Consider the following 21,173-nt stretch of genomic DNA (forward strand, 5'->3'; position numbering starts at 1 on the left):
TATTACTACTACTACTACTACTACTACTACTACTACTATTGTTATCATTATTATTATTATTATTATTATTATTATTATTGAGAAGATAAAAGATAGATTAAAATAATGATGCTAGATTAAAATACTCTCACTATCGGGAAACCTTATGACCCACTCCGGCCACGATGACAGGCCTGTGTAGGTTTGCGCCTGTGACATTAATTTAATTAAAAACAATTACTAACACTGAGAGTAATACGGTATTGTCTTACATCTGCTTTTAAAGTTGTTTCCCTAGTTCTTGTGTCCAGTCTGACAGGTACCAAAATTAATACTGAAAGTGGTGGTTTATAAAATATGTGGAGGTTGTCTATCCGCCATACTGAACAATATTCCTTTCCACCGTGTAAAAAAGCAAACCGATAAATCACTCGAGAGTTAAACTTAAACAAGAATGTAATTTATTTAACAAATAATATATTCGAGTATTTTCAAAAAATAAAGCAAAATTTCGCATGTTTTGTACACAGTTACGTTCCATATTGTAACATAAATACGATTTCATTGAAAGATTCGTGAATCGAATTCCTAATAAAATAAATTAATATTTATGAATGAGATCTATTGAAATAAATCCGAAAAATACAGCGGTACTATCTATGCTCGCTCTGTAACTGGCTCAAATCTTTAGCTTAAGTTATAGAAACGTTGACGAAAACGAAGGTCTGCAAACCGACATTAAAAAGTGTTTTGATTAGTGTGAGGTTTGATCAGAACTTGCTGCAGTCATACACGAAAGCTCCCGATGCCCGGTAGAGTGACTGACTGGAAGAGAAAGGGGTTTGACAGCTGTTGCTTCCGCTCACCGGGGAGGTGTTCAGTGTGAGCCGCTGCGCTTCGAACATCTCTCGAAAACTCTGCTGCTGCGCGGGATAGCTCGTGCCCAGCTGTCCTATTTCCCCGTTCTGATTAAGGTGCCAGGGGGCAAGCCGACTCTGCTGGATGTGCTGGCTTTCTTGGCTCGAGCTCAGGTGTGCGTGAGAGAGCGTGGCTGCGCTTGTTGTGTTTATGTAATCCGGTAGAGCGTCGTTTCTATGCCCGCGATCTCCAGCGTACAGACTTGTTGCTTGCATGTCACACTGGTAGGTAGCAGGCTGGCCGCATGGAGGACTGTAATGTGCCGGCTGCGGGGGGGCCAAATAAGTGAGAGACACCGAGCTCGGTAAAGCAGCGCGAGAGACAGGTAGTTCGGCAGCCTGCGGCGGGGAGCCACGAAGACCCGTGATTATATTATCCATACTGAAGGTTTGCTGTGTAGTTTGCGTTTGTGGACTCCCATTACAAGCGCTCCCATTGCTGCTGTCTGGGGTCTCAGTTTTACTCACGGAACCGAGAGAAGGGGAAGAAACCTGCGGGGGAGTGCAAGCCCCGCTTTCTGTCTTTATGTCCCGGAGTTTCACGGGCTGCTCAGCTTCGCGTGTCTGACCCCTTGCCTCCTTGCCTTGCACCTCACGCTCCTCTTTCTCCTTTAATACGTCCTTCTTCTTGAAGCGGCGCCTCCGGCGAAGGAAGCTACCATTTTCAAACATGTTATATGAGTCCGGGTCTAGTGTCCAGTAACTGCCCTTACCTGGCTTCTTGTCGTCGCGCGGCACTTTGACGAAGCACTCGTTAAGTGACAGATTGTGTCGGATGCTGTTCTGCCAGCCTTGCTTATTCTCCCGATAAAACGGAAAACGCTCCATAATAAACTGATATATCCCATTCAGTGTGACCCTTTTATCTGCTGAGTTCTGTATAGCCATTGTAATTAGTGCAATATAGCTGTATGGAGGCTTGACCATGTCCTTAGGCTGTTGAGAAGGAGCATAAGGGCCGTAAGCACGGGCCATGCCACCGGGGTATTGCTCATGTGCTGCGTGAGAATACATACTCATGGGCGTTGGGATACCGGTATATCCCCCTCCGTTTGTAGCCCGATAGTAGCCCTGCTCCCCGGTGATGTAAGGCACAACGCCCAGAGAATTCGGGCTGGACACGGGGTAGCGCGCCTGCATTGTATCGCTTCACAGTTCCGGCCAGAGGACAGGACGAACTTTATCCAGACTCTTCTAATATCTGCGAAGCTCTCCTAAACTACGAACGAATCTTATTCAACTCATCCAACTGTTCACCGCGTCCACAGTTTCCTCAGATATAATCTTTGCTTCTCTAAAAACGTGTAGTAAACGTGAGCTACATATGATTTTTAATAGTCCGGTTAGTCGGTTAGTCGTGCGTTTAGTAAGCAAAATATTAAACGTGGATAATTCACTGAAGGAGGAAAACTTCTGAACTTCCCGCATCCGTCACTTCTGTGAAACTTTTTGACCGTAAACCAATTCTGCCTTTTGGCTGTTGAGTGCTCCTCCCCAAGAACACCCGACGTCCAATGAGCTTTCAGAGGTGTTTGTGGAATGGCTATACCCGGAGCATTTTCTCCCAGTGGACGCACGCGTACATGAATTAAGTCTGAAGCGCGATTGTGCTCACACACGCATGCACATACAAGCACAAAAGTCCAGGAAAAGTTTGGAGTGCGACATAAGAATGAGACATATTTGAAGGAATACATGTATTTATCCTTTCTTTACATGGGCAGAAAGTTCAGTATCTCGTTAGCTTGTAGGTATAATTTCGTCCCGGTTTGATTGAAAATTAAGAAAATGAAAAAGTAAGGTGCAGAAGTGTGAAGCACTTTAGGGAACAAATGAAGAATAGGATATAAAAGCAAGAGTGTATGTTGTGGCCAAATATGTAGCTTTAAATAGGTTACAAACACCTATTGCCTCTTGAATGCACGGAAGGTAGGCTTGTTTCTCTTACAGTTGAACACATATAAAACAATCATAATGAAAACGAACAAATTCGTTCTGCTGTTGCCATGATAGTTACCTGTAAATTTAGTTATGGTTAATAAAAAATCGGACATATACATGCCATCACTTTTTGCTATGCTGTTTGAGGTTTCTTTTTACTGATTTTCAGACATATAATGATAAAGATACCAAGAGAAATGCAGAATGTCTTCACAAAATGGTCAATTTAAACTTTGCAATACTCAAAATTCCTTATTTTAAAGTGTTTTTCAACAGATATTAAGAAAGAAGCCGAGATTTAACTGAAACAATCATGCTTATCATCTCATGATGGTGCGAACTATGCAGCCTTTAACATTGTTACAAAGCCGGAGTAACCTTTTACTGAACATCCCATTGCCATTTTATTTACTATAACATATATCACTAATAGGAACTGACAAAAATAATATGAAAGTGGTAGAATGCGTAGACTTGTGTGGAAACCCTGCCCCCTTTAGCCAAACGCATCTATAATACGTTTAATTTACATTAACATAATTTTTAATAATTACAAAACCGTTTTCTCTTTATATATATATATATATATATATATATATATATATATATATATATATATATATATATATATATATATATATATATATATAATTGTTTGTTTGTTTGTTTGTTGTTGTAAAACTGTACATAATCCCACCCGTTTGTAAAGGCATTACTGAAACCATTCGCAGTTTTTAGCTGTTTTCTTTGCAAGGGCATTACCTCTTGATTTAATTCTTACGATACAAATTAATGGGAACGACTGTGATTAAATTAGCCCCGCAGACACTACAGACCTACAAGACATTCTATAAAAATAACAAGTTTAACTAACCAAAACTAGGAATAAAATAAAATCAGTGTAAATCTGTACAGTTATTTAATTGTTGTTGTAGTTTGATGTAGCCTGATTATTTAGACCAAAAACCAAGGCGCATTCTTATCTGAAATAGGCTACTAAATTATTACAAAGAAAATGTATTCCAAAAAAAATTAATCACTCAATAATTATATTTATTATAGTTACATTCCTGAAATAACTCACGTCATGTTGTGGATGCAAGCTCTGGATACTCCTAAATCTTTACCTTTTACTTTTTTCTTGAATTCCTTTCAGAGCATTCAAGAAAAAAATTAATATTTAACACATAATTAAAGTGTTCATGAGGAGGTTTAGAGCCCATTGTTTACAAACACCGATGACGCAAACAAATCGCAATTACAACTTCTAAAATGTTTACTGAGGTTACTGACTACTGGTTCTTCAGGTTACTTCCATCTTTATGTAAATTAAGTGTCTCACTACTTTGTTGTTAGAATATTAGTTAATAGGCTTTTTCGATTTAACGCTACGCTTCGCAGACCGATCGACGCCTTGTTCGGTATTGTGCATGGCGTTTGTTTGCTTGTTTGTTTGTTTGTTTGTTTGTTTGTTTGTTTTGGTATAACTTGCTTCCGTGCCTCACAGTGACATGTGCCATTATCATCTCGTGGAAGCGAGGCGGCTGCAGATCTCAGAGCTTGAGCCCGCAGGTGTTCTTCACCTGGCTGCGCGAGTCGAGAGACGGCCTGATGACGACAAAAGCTTAAACCGCATTGGCTAGAATCTCCTCTGACAAACATGTCCAAAACAAAACAGGCTATGAAAATATTTAGTGTATGTGGGTGGATATTATGCTCACATGCGAAATTTAATTTCGTATTCTTCAAAGAAACGCTATCTAGGCCCATTTGTATGAAACCCGCGAGAACTGCCAGCTCACGTGGGGTGCGGCAGGTAAAACTGTCTGGCCTGACGGCTCTCGGCTCAGCTCTGCAAGCGGCTGCTCTCACTGACTTCCTACGGCAGGCGTAGCTTATCTCGAACACTTATCTTTCTGGAGCCACGAGCCCCGAAAAATATAGTTGCAGAAATCTTTAGTTTATTTCAGATGAATGGTTGTTTCCCACCCTGTCAAAGTAAAATGGACTCTTTTTTTTCTTTACAATTAATATTTGAATAATAATGTTGTTGTTTACCGAAACGTGCAGTATTATCCATAAATTCATTCTCCAAGCTGGAGTTTGAGAAACGCGATCCTGTCAGTGGTTGCCCCCATGTGGCCATGGTCTATATTTTGGGTTATGGCAACAGTCAAACTTTAATTTACGTCATTTACCAGCCGTTCTTATTCAGAGCGATCTGCATCTTTATTGTTGTGACAGTATACGTGCTTCTCGGAATCGAATCCACGATCGTGGTGTTCTTAGCACTATGCTAATGATTACCAGGTGAGCTACAATATACCTCGCAGGTTGAACTTCGCGTTTCGTGTAGTGAGACGGTTTCAAAGCTAGTTGAATTAAGAACAACAGTTATTATTAGTATTGTTGTTTTATTACGCGCCACATAGTTTGTACTTGTGTGTACTGCAGTGTATAAAATAGAGGGCTATAGCAGTGTCAAATGAGACGAAGGCTACTGGAATGCAAATGTGATTGCTTATTGCACATTACACTTGACTCCTTGTCAAAGGAAACAATGCAAATAACTGATTTTACCAACACTTTACAGATGCAGATACAAAGGTCACGGTGCTTAAAGCAGGAATGATCATTGCAAAATGATGTGAATTATTCGCAGGATTGAAAAACAGACATAGATATTAGGATTGGTCAATTTAGCTTTGCAATGCTCACTAAAATTGAGTGAAATTATAGAAATATATGCTTCGCGTTCCAAAACTTTGCTTTGATACAACGGTGCAATAGCCTCTAGATTTCATTATTGACAGAAAAATGAAGGTGCAGAACCCCTGCACTCCCCGCATTCACCGCTCTACTCAGATGGAAACACAGACCTCCTGTAGGATAGTTTGGAAACCCGTACAAAAACATAGGCGGTAATATTCTGAAATACTTATGATGAACCTTTTTTCATAACGTGTATATGTATAATTAAGAACCTCTCGAACTGACACAGATGTATATTCTTGATCTTTGTTTCTAATGCTCAATATTTCCTCATAAGGAGACTCAATGCATAGAATCCATTTGTCCGTTTAGCTCGGCCAGCTTTTAAAATGCGCTGAAGTTAAAACTATTTGCTCGATTTATGAGACCCCAAATTCACTGGCCTTCTGACCTGGAGATGTGGGTGTAATGGGAGTCAAGACCGTCTGATCCTATAAGTTGTTGCCACATCCTAGTTTTTCACATAAAATTTAAAACACAAAGAGTTAGATGTTAATCGAACAAATTCATCAGCTACAAATTATAGTGTTTAATATAATACTGTCAAATTATGGATCTTAAGCGAGAGAGGCGAGAAGTTCGTTGTACGCGTCGCTAACATTTGTATTTATTACCGGCTTACTCGCTATTTTTTAAAGCCGGCATCTATGAAAGGGCCCTTTAGCCACCGCTAGATGGCATAGTAATATCACCGTATGAAGAAAGAGCTTGAGGCGAGCTCAATAGTCAGGTAGCATGGTAACAAAAGAAGCGACAGGTTGATGTTTCCGATTGATTCTGACTATATTTGCAGTATAGCAAATAACTTAATAACGCTGAACATGACGTGGGTCTCATAATGCCTAGCTATTGGCCAAGATGAGGCCATTTTATTTTCAGTTACTACATTTTTATTCAATACAGGTTTATTATATCGAATCTCCTGGGTGAGGATATCAGTACTTGGCTCAGCTGAAGATACGTTCTCTCAGCGCTCTGTCAATTCAAAATTTTCTTTCGATTCATATTTATCGATGGATATCTAAGTTGATGTTCCAAGTTCAAAGATAAGATGCACTTTGAATATTTTGATTTCTGCGCGGAGTGCTGTCCCACTGCAACAGCCTATGCTGAAAAATTGAAAGTTAGAAAAGAAGATAAACTATTATTATAAGAAGTTATAAGGGGCCAGAACAGATGTATTGGGCAATTTGTAAATAATTATTTTTGTCAGCCAAGACTAATAAGGAATAATTGTAACTACAGGCCAATTAAGTTTGGGGGTTTTGTTGTACTTTGTTTGTTTGCTTGCTTTTAACTGAATGTTTCGCAGAGTGCTTTCTGTATTGGTTTTGATTATATAAATCTAATATTATATACATTATATAAAGTATAATGAATACTATCGTATATAAACATAATAGCCTTTCGTCGTAGTAGGGAAAAACAATGCAGAATTATGCAGCCATATTTTATTATTGAATATGTTGACAGTTATACTACAAAACGATCGTATATGCAAAATCTCCATTGTTTGTATTTACTTAAAGTGAACATCAGTTATAACAGTTCTCGCACATATCACCCCACACATGATAAGTATACGCCGATTAACCTGTAAAATATTGAAGATAAGTCAGTAGGCCTATGAGTTATTGCGGGAACATTAAGGCTGTGTTTTCATTGGACAGAGTAGTCGTAGGGATAACATTGGTGAAACCCTCACATTACACATGACTTTAAGTCCTGGTGAACGCTCCGATGGTGACGGTGGTGGTGATAATATCCACTTGAAGATGGATGTAACGATGATATTCCGTTAAAGTTTAATACAAAGTCCTTCCTTTCAGCGTCAGGCGAGGAATGGGCCTGATACCGCGATGCACCCACTGTGAATTAAACATGTTAGCAGAAATCGGATGCACTAATCAACTTATCAGCAAGTAAATAACAATAATTAGGCTACAATGAGGAATGGGTATTTGAATCTCTTGAATACCAATAGGCTGTCACGTGTGTTCTATTTAATCAATATCTGATTATTAAAAGTGATTATATTATGCTGATTTGACACACCGCAAATATATGTTATTTTAAAACTAATAATTCACGTCGAACCTATAATTCACTTAAGTAAATGCCATTTTTTCTTTCGGTGTTGGCTAAACAGGTTAAATCAAGCTACACTTTAAATATTCTACCAATATTTTAGGCCCGTTGTTATATTTAACTTTGTCCGAGATAATAGTTGATCTATTGTATATGAATTCATGACCACCTGCAATAAATATATTTGAGTAATTACCATATATTAATTAGACCCAATAATGTCATAATTGGATTTCCAGGTGCACAAAGGGAAACTGTCATAATACTGTTAAGATTCTAAGATCATCTTAATAAGATTTAATCTTATGCAATTCTACACGACAATCTGGATTTCAATCTGGAGTCTTGTCTTGCTTAAACGGATGGTACACCAGTTCTGATAGTGTCACGTGCCTCTAATGGAAAAATAGACTATAGTAACAATAAATCATGGTATTTTAGGTTTGGATAAATTAAACAAGTGTGCAAAAAATCTGACCAGGCAATGCGCGTGATTTGGTGTCTAAAAATGCAGGCAATTAAATAATGGCTTTTCTAAGATTAATTTACCTGTCATCTCTGCACCATTTCTAGCGATCGGCTGGAGATATGTCTGCTCCACGGAGTATGATGATATGCCCTGGTGTACCGCTGATGACCCCGGACTGCGCGAGCTCACAGCAGGCTGTTTTAGATACGGGGAACCGCTGGAAGAACACCAATATGGAGCGCCTCCAGAATACTGCGCATGACTCTCAAGCGCACTGGCTACAGCAGGGGAAGCGGGAACTGGACTGCTATTTGTGACATAGTCTCCACTTGTGGGCAATGAACAGTTCACCATTGCAGAGCTTTGGTTCGCGGACATGTGTTGTGCATAGTGGCCAATGTTCAGTGCGTCATACCCGCTGCCACTGACACAACCAGACATCATGTCCATGCTGTAGCCATTGGTATGACACGTTGGAGTATGGAAGTCAAATCTTTGAGGCAAAATGGTGGAACTGAATCCGAGGCCGTTCATCATTCTGTACATTGGCTTCAGAACTTGGCATTTTCTCCGAAATCCCCGTGGTCTCCGCCGAAACGACCCCTCCTCAAACATAAACTCACTTGAGGGATCTATGGTCCAGTAGTGCCCTTTTCCTGACCGCCCTAGGCCTTTCGGTATCTTAATGAAACATTCGTTTAGGGATAAATTATGCCGGACAGAGTTTTTCCATCCCTGGTAAGAACCTCGGAAGAAAGGGAATCGCGCCTGGAGGAACTGGTAAATCTCACTGAGGGTAAGCCGCTTGGTTGGTGTACTCTGTATAGCCATCACAATGAGCGCAATATAGGAGTATGGTGGTTTTTCGGGACGTCGCAGTCCCGAGTTGCTTTTTTTCCCCTTGGATGTGGTGCCGTGGCTTTCAAAATCGATCGTGGAGTTCATTAATCCGGGATGCATTGCAGCGGTCGCTGAAGTGTAGAATTCCATAGAATTCCTCGGCACTAGTGGCGCTTGGGAGCTCTCGGTCGTCATCTCTCTGGCTCTGACACTAAAGATAGGTGCAATTGGACAATGAAGTTAACAGAAAAGTGGAATTAAACATTCAGAAGCGATAAAAAGCTATACCGGAACGCAGTATCACGATTTAGTACATGTTAACTGACTGATGCTCCAACCTTTAGATTTTTAAAAATTCTGTTCGGTAACATAAATGTTCACATTCGGTATCCAGATAGCCACAGACAACAATTTTGTATCTAGATGAAGTTATGCCGCTGTCTTATCATCGTGCAGTTATGTGAACTGTTTTAGTTGTGCTGCGCCGGTTGGACATAATCCTCTCATGAGAAAGAAACTGCAAATCTACATTCGCAAGGCCCTCAACCAAACAAAACGCCTATCACTCTGTAATCTCCGACCCCCTCGGAATCCCTCCTCCTTCCTCTCCGCCTTCATGCTCTACCTCTCGAGTCTATTCCCCAGTTCTATTCAATAACCCCCCCCCCTCTCTCGCTCCATTCTTTCTCACCGTTCTTGCTCGCTCGCTCTCACTTTTGCTATTTCTATGGGTCAAGAAGTTAAAGTGTTAAGAAGCAGGCGTCATCATTTGTCAAACACGCATCGAACAAGTTTGTCTTAGTACTGTTTTAACCATTAAGTTGGGAACTCTGAGGAAAGAGTACGCAATACGCAAGTGCATGGAAATCAAGTACACCAGGCGAAGAATCGGGTTCTTTTATCCTGTGTGTAAAGCCTGTGTATATGCGCCTGTGTATGAGATATAGAAAGAGGTGGAGAGAGAAAGAAATAGAGACAGAGTCTACCGTAAAATAATTTGAAATGAGTGGAAACATACTTTTTCCATCAAGTTCAGGTTGAGTTCCGCACACAGCGTAGTAGGGGCAGCGTGGTACCACACACAGTACCAGACATTAAGTATTGAGGCTATCGTTAGTCGCCGGAGCTTCGTATTTATAGGGACATAAAACCACAGTTAGCTTCGTCAACAAATAATTCTTACTTCTCCGAACGTAGTAGCCTGCACTATTAATATTATGTAGTGGTTATTTTAAGAAACTGGCGGGAGGGGGGGGGGGGGGGGTCTAGACATATGAATATAATTTAATATATAATGCTTCACCAGTCTACAGTAACTTTGTATTATTATTATTATTATTATTATTATTATTATTATTAGATGATGTTTTGGATGTGTATACACATACTTTATGTTAGCTTCTTAAAAACACAAAAAATTGAAGGGCCCTGAAACTATTTTAGATAATAGTGAATAGTGATAGTGAATAGTAATAGTGAATAGTGAATCTATCCAAAGGCATAGTGACGCCCTGACCAATTATTTTCACTTAGACCTGCATTGCTTGTTTTTCAACATTACTATTATTGTTAAGATGATCGTGATCTTTATTGTATTTCTACATGGTTATTTTACGTAGTCTTTATTAATTATTATTATGGGTTGGTTTACAATAGACCTGTGTAGGCCTGTACTGCAGATGTAGGCGGTCCGAAATAGAAAACAGAACATTCCTGTAGGTCCTATAAGATCATATAATATCTCAGGATAACCCGCCACCGTCACCGTTGCCCTTTTAGGTAAAGACTTTCTGAACAATGCGAATCAACAATCCCCTCTGTGCACAGTTCTGTGAGGATGTGGATAAAACGTTTTTCCCGCGCGGTAGAGGCAGCTTTTCGTACAGTTTCCGCCGCCCACTGAGCGCCTAACCCCCGCTGAGTCCCGGATGTCCAATCGGCCGAGGGGAAATTTAGCTCTGCTCTACTGTACTTTGAAGTTACAATTACTCACCTAGACATACATTCAGTCCGGTGTTCTCATACGCACTGGCACACTATAACATATACTTGGATTGTTCTATCACATACTATTAAATAAGAACTTCTTATCCATGTCTTTGATCTTGCACGGAAAATGCTGCGTTATTTTTTAGGTTTAATCTAAGTAGTGGTCAGGGATTTATCATACCCCTACCCATTCTTCCTATAGGTGTAAAATCGAAATGAATATGAAACATTCTTACCTTGTTTTTTTCTGTGACACGAATGAAAACTTTTCACTTGTCAGACGGCGACAGAAGAATTGCAAACGATTGTGTGCTTATCCGTATCAAGCAGTCACAGGTGGGGGCGTGCTAACTCGTTTTGCTGCACAAGACACTTATGTCATAGGCCTGACCAATATTATCAAATACTCTGTTTTATAACAGACGTATTTTGCAATTACAATATGACAGACAGTTGTTTTACCTGAATTGTTTCGTTTATTACTAGGTAAAAGTTTGCCTGAATAATCTGTTTAAGGGACTAGAAATGTGTAGTTTATGATAGCCTTGTTGTTATGCTATCTAGTAAACTGTTTAGTACGCTCTTGTCCTATCGTGGTGAGTTCTGCGCTGATTAAAAATTTCGAATGGAGTGCAACCAATATACCCGAGACATTTTCAGTAAATAGCATTAATAAACAACAATACGCAAAACTGTTGTCTCCTAACAATTTTTTAGAATATTCCGATTTATTTATTTTTTGGCAGTTACAGGTGTGTTATTTCGCTAACCCACCTGCAGGTCGCAGCATCTCACCTGAATAATGGAAACAGTAAAATCTCGCGCACGCGCGAGAAGTTAGATTATTGGCCCATTGAGAAAACGTTTGTGTTTGATGAACGTTTGTTTATGTATATTGGCCATAAGCAAGATACCATTAGGTATAGAAAGCAACAATATCCTGTTTGGTGATTGTATATTATGTTCAGTTGTGATATGCTCGGATGTTAGAATAAATAGAACAAAATATTATGAAAAGTGAATTTGATAACAGTGTATGTAATTATATATAAAGAAAAGAAGTTAAAACATTTCATCATCAAAACTAGTCTGCTTCAGCACCCCGGACAGCGCAGTTATTTCGTATAAGGTAAGTAAATCGAGGCCAAAAAATCCAACTAAACCCAAAATATTACTTTAAAAGCTGCCACTAGTATTTATTATGAGCGAAAGTAACTACCTAAATTGACGTTTTGAATACGTCAGCATTCTAATCTACACTGATGCACTTTGCTTCCACATCTGACGAAGGACCGACACGTCCTGTTTCTCTGGAATCTTGTATGCTTCAATGCAATTGTTACGATCTCTCTCTAAGAGGTCCCAAGTTTCGACATGTTGTGTTTAAATAACTCGGCTAAAACCTGAAGTTGTGGAAGTAATGGGTCTATTAGAAACATTTATCTATCGGCAGCTCAATATAACAAGAGTGGGATTAACAATGACGGATAATACTTTTTGATTTAAAAAAATAAAATAAATTTGTAGTTGGTATTGTAACAAAATTCTTCTACTTCTTTTCTTCTTCTTCTTCTTCTTCTTCTTCTTCTTATTGTTGTTGTTGTTGCAGCAGCTGTTTTTGATAATGTCACAAAAGAAACGTCTCATGCTAAAACTCTCAAAATGACTGAAAACGTGAACTTAAAATACAGAAAATGTAATAACATATAACTGGATAACTTATTTAACCTATATAACTTACATCGTTTTTTAAGAATACTACTACTACTCTGTTAACCATAGCTTTCCAAAATAGGCTAATACAAAGATTCGTGATTTACTTTTATCACTTTTGCTGCTTTTGTTGCTGTTGATAATAATAATAATAATAATAATAATAATAATAATAATAATAATAATAATAATAATAATAATCCTCATTATCATTATCATCTGCATAAATGTTCTAAATTGAATCTAGAGCTGTAAAAGGTGTACAAAGGCTTATTGTGTATGAACACTTTTATTTTGTAAGTACAACAATGAAAATGAGATCGTTAATAACAGGACTGACAATGGTATCAATCACTCACTGGACGAATAATTAAATATTTGCATTCTCCGCGCGCTGATAGTCTTGTTTGCTTGTGTTTGAGAGCATGTGCTGGCTGCCTCGGTAACCACTGATTGAGTGACAGGTTTATTTTTGCAAGAACAAACAAGTAAAAAAAAACCCTCACAGACAAGGATTTCTCAATTCTACAGTTCTTTCTTTTTGAAGAAAAGTACCATTTAAATGTTACACAAACAGCCTTGCCCGTCTTCTGGAGCGCAGCTCTTGAAGCGGTTACTGACAAAACCTTCACGCAAACAAGATCACAATTACAAACTATATACATTTAAATATATATTAATCATACTCTTGGCATCGTTAACAAGACACTGGAATCAGTAAGCACACATCAACTCCGACGCCACATTTAAAGGGTATCTAATCACTGTTTACGTCCACAGCAATGTACTACACATAACATACATATTTTATGTATTTTCTATGCAGTAGATAAATTATATGCAATGTACCCCAAATATGTTCAATGCATACAACAAAGTATACATTACTGGTGTATTTGTGTGCATGTCTTTCTGACAGCCTTCCTGCCCTAAGACAGCAGAGAGTCCATACTGAAGGGGTGATACCGAGGATCTTCTGCAGTAAAGGTAAATGGGTGAGAATGAGGAAGAGCCTGAAGCGGCTTCAAAAAATCAGGCGCGCACTTAGAGTGATTAGTTATGTCCCGCGTATCACGCGTACAACCTTCAAACCCCTGCGACACTACGGAAGTGACTTGCAATTCAGGCTGTGTAGCAAGAGGGACGATGACCGGTGGATATCTTAAGACAAACGGCACGAAGTGTGATGGAGCGTGCAACATTAGCCTAGCACTGCTCCAAAAGCTATCCCTGTTTTCCTCTCTGCTTCTGAATGGTTTACTGAGGATGGTGTCGATGGCGAACGAGCTGGAAAACTTTGTGCCGGTGCTCTCCTCGCGCAGTGGTATTCGCATATGCTTTATAACGCGCTCCTGAGTTTCCAAGTTCTTGAGAGGTTTTTTAGTGATGCGCTTCCTCCTTCGGCGGAAGATGCCGTCTGCAAACGTGTACTCACTATGCGGGTTTAGCATCCAGTAGTTATCCTTACCCCAGGGACGTGAGGGATCACGGAGCACTTTCAGAAAACAATCATTCAGCGACAAGTTGTGCCGGACAGAGTTTCGCCAGCCCGTGTAGGTTCCCCGGAAAAAGGGAAACTTATTCATCAGGTAGTCGTTTATTTCGGCCAATGTAAGGCGACCCGTGGCTGAGTCCCGAATGGCCATGGCGATAAGTGCGATATACGAGTACGGTGGCTTGGGTCTGCGAGTGTACGGTTTGGACTTGCTCTCGGAAATTACCGTAGCTGGCGCCGGGCTATTGGCTGTACAGTCTCCGTCCGAGCCCAACTCTTCCTCGGCATACAGTGACGAATCCAAAATCACGTCACCGTCACTGAACATGTCCTTCTCCGATATGCGACTCGAAGAGAAAAGCTCCAGCTTCATTTTAATGCTTTGTCGTTTACCCTTCAATGCCGAATGGAGTGCAATGCCGAATGGATACGGAATAAAGATCAGTAAGGAATAATGTATAAGATGTTTTTCTTCTTTTGTGGAAAGTCCTCATGGGCGAACTGAGCATATTACTGTTATTTAAATATTATAACTGTTTGAGGCCAACCCCCACAAGGGCGGGGCTTACCGTCATGTTCCCCAATTAAGGCGTTTGCAAGGATTGCCCACCTGCTTAAAAGGTGTATCAACAGGCACGGCCACGCACCCGTGTTTGTGTGCGCTCGTGTAAAAGTGAAAGAAGACAAATCTTTGCACGAACCAGGTGAAGCGAAGGTGCATTGTAGCCAGGTGTTTAATACAGACGATCAGAATTCAGAGGTGAACTGACCCCAACCTGGACTACCAAACATTTGTTTGCTAAATTTTGTAGTCACGATATATTATTGCTACACTAAACAAAGATCAAAATGAAGTCTTGTTCAGTCTTCTTACGCCCTCGCGCAAAAATAACCCGCGCTGAGTCGATATAATATGGTGAATATCCCATCAGAATCTCGCTCAATAAGAGCTGTTACCAGTTAGTCACGATTGCTCTGTGTAAATTGAGGTCGATTCGTTTTTGGCAGTTGGTGACATACAAAAGAACGGGGAAGTTTTGATTGCGTTCTGTGCTTGGACAAATGCCACGTAACAAGCAAAGAAAGCTATGCGCGCAGGTGAGAACACGGATAAGGGGTGAATGATTCTAATTGCATGGGTAAGCACAGTCAGCCAGGTCAATGCCAGGTCATACTGACAGTAGAGAAAGGCAAGAAGCGGCTACAATCTCAAGGGTAATGGCGTAATAGCGCCTGCATATAGATACTAGCGAAGCAGCATTATTAAAGAGGCAAAGTTATGAAAATATCAAGTGTACGTTAGGTGGATTTGTATTGCATAATATGTAAGCATTACATAGATGACGCCGCAGTAAAAGGTCAAATAAAGTTCCTCGCGTGCCATGAAGTGAGCAATAATTATTAAACTGTCTTTTCTGCCACACCTACTTGCAGTCCATGGGATGTGTTCTTTTCGCATGAATCCATTTTCTTTAGCACCCGTAGCGTGTATTTTACCGGGTTCATCAAGTAGGCGAACAAGCCTCTACAACTTGCATCTGCAACACATACCTTCACACAGTATGAGAAGCTCGTTTTGGTAATTACACCCCCTAACTCCAAGTATGAAGCTTTTTAAGTCCAAATGAATTCCCAAATACTCCATCAGCTGCCCAAAGTGCTAGATAGAGTGTGCTTCAATAATGTACAAATGTCAAAATGCCAGTGTAATTTAGACTGTAGGATCTGTCCCTTACAGCTTTCTAATTCTATCACCTCAAGTTTCTCACTTTTCAAAACACACTAAACTGTAGTTTGTTGCCCTTACAATCCATGCCATGTGCATGAATGAGTGTGTCCCGAGGTGTGTGGGGAAGAAACTGGCTGAAACTCTTAACACATCTCGACCCAGTTCTCACACATGAATTACTCCATGACTTTGACTCCATGAAATTGACTTTAGTTGGCAACAAATTTGAAAATAAAAACAGTTTTTAAACATATGGATACATACATCCAACACTAGTTCCAGTCCCAGCTACTAATGTAAAACAGACTACCAATAAAATGCTTTGCCATACAACTGTTAAGCCTACTTGCAAACACTTCATATTAAAATTAACTTTCATCAACAAATGTACATTTCAAATTTCATTGATGAATCCTCCTGACATAAATTACCTCCTGATGTATAACACTGACCGCATCTTTGTTGAGAGATTATCTTTGCTCCAAATAATCCCACATGCATTCCAGTGATTTGGCTCCTTCTGATTCTCTAGTTATAACAAAAATAAATACAAATCTGCTCATTGGGGCTAAAGAGCAGCTCCAGGCTGCTGCAGTCAGATTGAGTTTCTGCCCTGTGTTTAGTCATTTCCCTTCCCTATCCAAAACAAAATGATTTCCAGCGGCCTGAACACTCAAGCAGCTCTGAAAACGACATTTAAATGGTCTTTCTGCCAAGTTTTCAAAATTTTATAAACATGTTCAATCACTGAAAAATGTACTGAGGTCAGGGAGGTGCCTTTCTTGGCATGTGTTTGTCAAAGGTCCAGTATAGTGATTGCCTGTACGACTGAGATGAGGCAATAAATATGGTTCTAAATGCACCACATGGACTCCATGCTAGTATTTTCAACCAGCTTTTAGATCTTGGGCACTCCTGATTTACCATTTTATGTGGGACTTTAACTATTTAATATTCAAGCACATTAGGTACACTTGAAATCTTTTGAATGAATGTATAAACATTTGTCATTAAAACTTAACTTTAAAATGTTATAGATGTTATAGGGAACAGATTTAAACAAGCCATTGTTATTCACACATGATTTGCAGCTGTTATTCACAAGCTGTTCATGTAAAGTTTCTGGGCTCCAGATGAGGCTTTATGTTTGAAGAAACCACAGGATATATTTTAATCTGGGTCCAAAAATGAAACATTAGTTATCTGTAACAGTGAAGACAGGTCTGAGGCAGTGATATAGAAATTCATACAGAGATACTGCACCTTCCAGATGAGGAATCACAATGAGTATCTATTTTGTTGTTATCTGCTTCACCACTCATAAACATTTTGCCCCACAGCCCACAAACAGTATAATTTTACCCAGTAAAAGATGGTAGTTACATTACAGTTAGTCGATGCAGTGAATTAGCGACTTAATCAATAAGGATCCTAGCATAAATAATTTTGTGGTTTTTTCTATGCATTGAAGCAATTGAAAAGCAGCATTGCCTTAGGCAGATACTTTGTCTCTAAGGACTTTGTTATTTTATTCACTCAGATAATAATATAGGAACTTGTACAATCATCCTCTCTTTCCAATTCCCTCTACTAGACTAGCTTCTTAAACAAACATGTAAGGAGTGTATGGAGAACTACACATGTAGTTCTGCATGTAAATATTTGAGCCTGTATTATCACTCCTTCCAATTTGGCCTGTACACTCTGAGCCTTCCCACTGGGGCCACTGAAGCTTCTGCTTACATTCTCACTCTGAGATTTCAAACACAAACACTACCACAATCAGTGTATTTGGACAAAATTAACAATACAAAAATAACAAAACAACCCCCCCCCCCCCCCAAGCATGTGACCTCTTTTAACCTCAGCTTTTTTCTGACTGTAGTGTTTCATCCCTCCCTGTATTTATGGGCAAATCATATACAACCATTTACATATTGGTTCAACCTGTATATTGTGTGTGTGTGTGTATTTATATGCATGTGCGTATGTATGCATGTGTGCATGTTTGTGGTGTATCATAGTAGTTACATTATAGAGTATGCTGATATACATGTAAGCCACATGTTAGGAAAAACAATACAACAGTAGAACCCTCCAAGCTCACATTATAATTATAAGTAAAAAAAAAAAAATGCAAAAATTATACTGATTCTGGACAGCTGTTATTGGCTGGTGTTTGTTCTTTGTGTGTATTATGTGCAGTATGTGTTCTTTGTGTGTGTGTGTGTGTGTGTGTGTGTGTGTAGAAAAGAGAGAGAGAGTAACAGAGACACAGAGAGAGGCTCCTATGTAATCACATTCTTTATCCTGACACACCTGCCCAAAACAGCTTCCGTGAGAGAAACTGCACCTGTTTTATGCCTGGTTAAGTTTATGCCTTTCTTTCTGTGTGTGTGTGTGTGTGTGTGTGTGTGTGTGTGTGTGTGTGTGTGTGTGTGTGTGTGTGTGTGTGTGTGCGTGCGTCTCCCTTCTTCTCTCCCTCTCTCTCAACAAATTCCTTATACTTTACCTGTTTTCTTATTTGTTTGTTTTAAATATCTTTGTTCCTACTTTGTAATTTGATATAGTACTGTGGTTGTGGTTGTGTATTTCACTGATTGAGCGTGTGTCTGTGTCTGTGTGTGTATGTGTGTGTGTGTCTGCAATTAACTAAGAAAGAAAGGTGGCATGTGCTATGACGTTTGAAGCATAGCTCTGAAAGATCCAAACTGATGTTACTACACCTAGCTGGATATTGACCTTTTTGCCAGGCAGTAAAAAATCAAAGTAAACATGGATGGTTTACAGTTATGAGAGCATGTTGTATCTAGAGTGCAGCCAAGACTGGCAATTACAGGAGCAGCAAAAAAAGTCATGCTATTTGTGGTATAGTGGTTCAAACCCTAAACTGCATAGTTTTGTGTTTTCCATACAATAACATGCATATCAACTCATCATGCAATTATCCAGTCTTTTGTGAACTAAGTCAGGTGTGCAGTGCAGTACACTGAGACTTCCTAGTCTGGTAGCAACTGAATGTTTCTAATTAATGCATGATGCAAAAACATATCTTTATTTACAAAATATCTCAGCATATGCATACCAGCCCAGGATCAGTCTGCAGCATTGTTGCTGATTTACACAATAAAATATATACAGAGATGGTGTTTTAAGACCATTTGAAAGTCACAACCATTTGAAAGTCTTTCAAAGCCTTCGATAGTGGTATATATGCACAACATACATCTGGAAAACTAGATGGTATAAAATGAGTTTTGTGTTTTAATGCAAGAGGATTTTAATTAGATTTGAATCAACTATATTGATAAAGGGGTAAGGATCTTAAAAAACTAAAATGGTGTGTGTGTGTTCTCCTGCATTATTTTTTTTGTTCTGCACCAGTTTTCTTACTTGAGATGTTCACCTGCCAAACCAGACATTCACATTCACAGACAGAAAAGAACAAAGGTTGTAGAAAGGTGGTGTGTGTGTGTGTGTGTGCGCGCGGGGGGGGGGGGGGGGGGGGGGGGGGGGATTGGGGGAGCTATATGACCGAACTCTACGCTAGTTAAATGGGAGAAACCTTAGCCAAATAAAACATATAGTATCGAAAACGGCAAGCATGCTTGGAGATTTTGTAGCTCTAGCGACATTCTCACTCTTTATCTCAGTTCCTCACACGCTACACCACACACGCATGCAGTCCGGAGTAAACATTACAATATACATAAATCTGATAGCGTAGTATCTGATACGAACTCAACATATCGCGGTGATAGACAGTGTGCTCCCTTCGACTGCTCGAGAATCATTCTGGAAGAAAACATCGGCGGCGGGCCGCTCCTACCCACATGCGCTGGCGAAGGATCTGTGTTTACCTGACGACGGCAGCCGTTCCGTAGGCTTTGTCTAAACTTGAAAGGGGAGCCAAGAACTCGCAGTCCTCACGCAGGGTGCTTCGCACGAGACGTTTCGCTAGTCTCTTCGGGCTCCTGCTGGATGCGAATTACAGGAAGCAAAAAAAAAATTAAAAAAATCTGCATTTGAGACATTTGATAATCACTTTATATGCATGTGATTTCTACAGTTACCTCAGCGGGCCTGGCTGCTGGCAGATGTTATTATTGGTTCCTCAGCAGGCCAGACGTACGGGCATATGTTGCTGTTGGTTGTTATTATCTCTTATTGATTTGCTTTTAATCTTTCCTGTTTGCCTGGATCATTAGGAGAAGGAAGTGTTGAGGGGACCAAGCGAATCGACAGTATCAGTAAGCAGAAATAAAAGTAATGCATCCTCACAGTGTAATTCACCATCGATCCCACACCGTATGTATTGAAATATTGATATGGATCACCACGGTCACTGTGAATGACACATTAGATGATTACCGGCATGTCCTTGTATTATTCATTGTTTCTTGTATTGTCTGTACGCAAGAACTGCAAGTAGGCTACTTGAGCAGAAAGCTCTAAAAGAAAATCTTAAAAGGTTAATTAGCACAGCATATATGTGTGTGTGTGTGTGTGTGTGTGTGTGTGTGTGTGTGTGTGTGTGTGAGAGAGAGAGAGAGAGAGAGAGAGAGAGAGAGAGAGAGAGAGAGAATATTGATCTGCAAAAAAGGATTTCTTAGTTTAACGTTTCATTATTCAAAACCGTTCGTCTACGGATGCCAAGATAGCAGTTACAGAATAATCCCATCCAGGTAATTGTCTATAGCTTCGAACCACTTTACATTGCATTCGGTTCAATGGCTCCTAAAATCACTGTGTGTAGCGGGAACATTTAGTGGGAGATTCAGTACCTCCCAGCACCATTTCTCCACGCGCAACTACACAATGGTTTTGTTCGGCATATTCGTCAGTACACAACAGACAAACAAAAAATAAATCTTCGGCGCTTTAATGTCGCACAACTGCTTTACAACGCGAAAACGTCTTGTAAAAAAGGAGGTTCGCCACGAAGTAGTTACGAGACTCGGCGAGACTATTCTGCAGGGATTACACAGGCTAAGTGCCTACCAGTCCGTCAAGTGAACCCGATACCGGGTCGTTCTAACGAATCCTGGAATACGCGGGCACTGTTTTTTCAAAAACGAGTCTTGCATACGCAAGAATGAACGGAGCACATCGCGCGGATCTTCTAAAACAACACAATGGTCTACGAATCAAGATTATAGTTAGAAAATTAGAATTACGCTGAATACAAGAATAAAATGACGTGCAGTGGCGTAGCAAAATTCTGTGGCCCCACAGTGGAGT

General features: G+C 39.8%; 3 protein-coding genes across 5 annotated transcripts; all 3 read right to left on the minus strand.

Annotated features, from left to right (window-relative positions):
- Nucleotides 1-417: 417 nt before the first annotated feature.
- Nucleotides 418-2,342, minus strand: foxc1b (forkhead box C1b). The gene has a single exon (XM_026999002.2). It carries the CDS (start codon nt 2,034-2,036, stop codon nt 750-752), a length of 1,287 nt encoding a protein of 428 aa, XP_026854803.2. The 5' UTR covers nt 2,037-2,342; the 3' UTR covers nt 418-749.
- A 4,721-nt stretch (nt 2,343-7,063) lies between these two features.
- foxf2b (forkhead box F2b) lies at nt 7,064-11,487 on the minus strand. 3 transcript variants are annotated; one of them, XM_035524503.1, is made up of 3 exons: nt 11,232-11,487; nt 8,247-9,217; nt 7,064-7,477 (listed from the first exon to the last, which is right to left on the minus strand). In XM_035524503.1, the coding sequence occupies exons 2-3, from the start codon at nt 9,199-9,201 to the stop codon at nt 7,311-7,313; spliced, it is 1,122 nt and encodes a 373-aa protein (XP_035380396.1). In that variant the 5' UTR covers nt 9,202-9,217; nt 11,232-11,487; the 3' UTR covers nt 7,064-7,310. The 3 variants fall into 3 exon arrangements, with proteins under 3 accessions (XP_035380396.1, XP_035380395.1, XP_026854805.2); XM_035524502.1 differs by lacking the exon at nt 11,232-11,487 and adding an exon at nt 9,345-9,499; XM_026999004.2 differs by lacking the exon at nt 11,232-11,487 and having other exon boundaries at nt 8,247-9,499.
- Nucleotides 11,488-13,244: 1,757 nt separating this feature from the next.
- foxq1b (forkhead box Q1b) lies at nt 13,245-14,660 on the minus strand. Its single transcript, XM_026999005.1, has one exon. It carries the CDS (start codon nt 14,574-14,576, stop codon nt 13,638-13,640), a length of 939 nt encoding a protein of 312 aa, XP_026854806.1. The 5' UTR covers nt 14,577-14,660; the 3' UTR covers nt 13,245-13,637.
- Nucleotides 14,661-21,173: the final 6,513 nt, after the last annotated feature.

Source organism: Electrophorus electricus, chromosome 3 (genome assembly GCF_013358815.1).
Source record: "Electrophorus electricus isolate fEleEle1 chromosome 3, fEleEle1.pri, whole genome shotgun sequence".
Taxonomy (NCBI): domain Eukaryota; kingdom Metazoa; phylum Chordata; class Actinopteri; order Gymnotiformes; family Gymnotidae; genus Electrophorus; species Electrophorus electricus.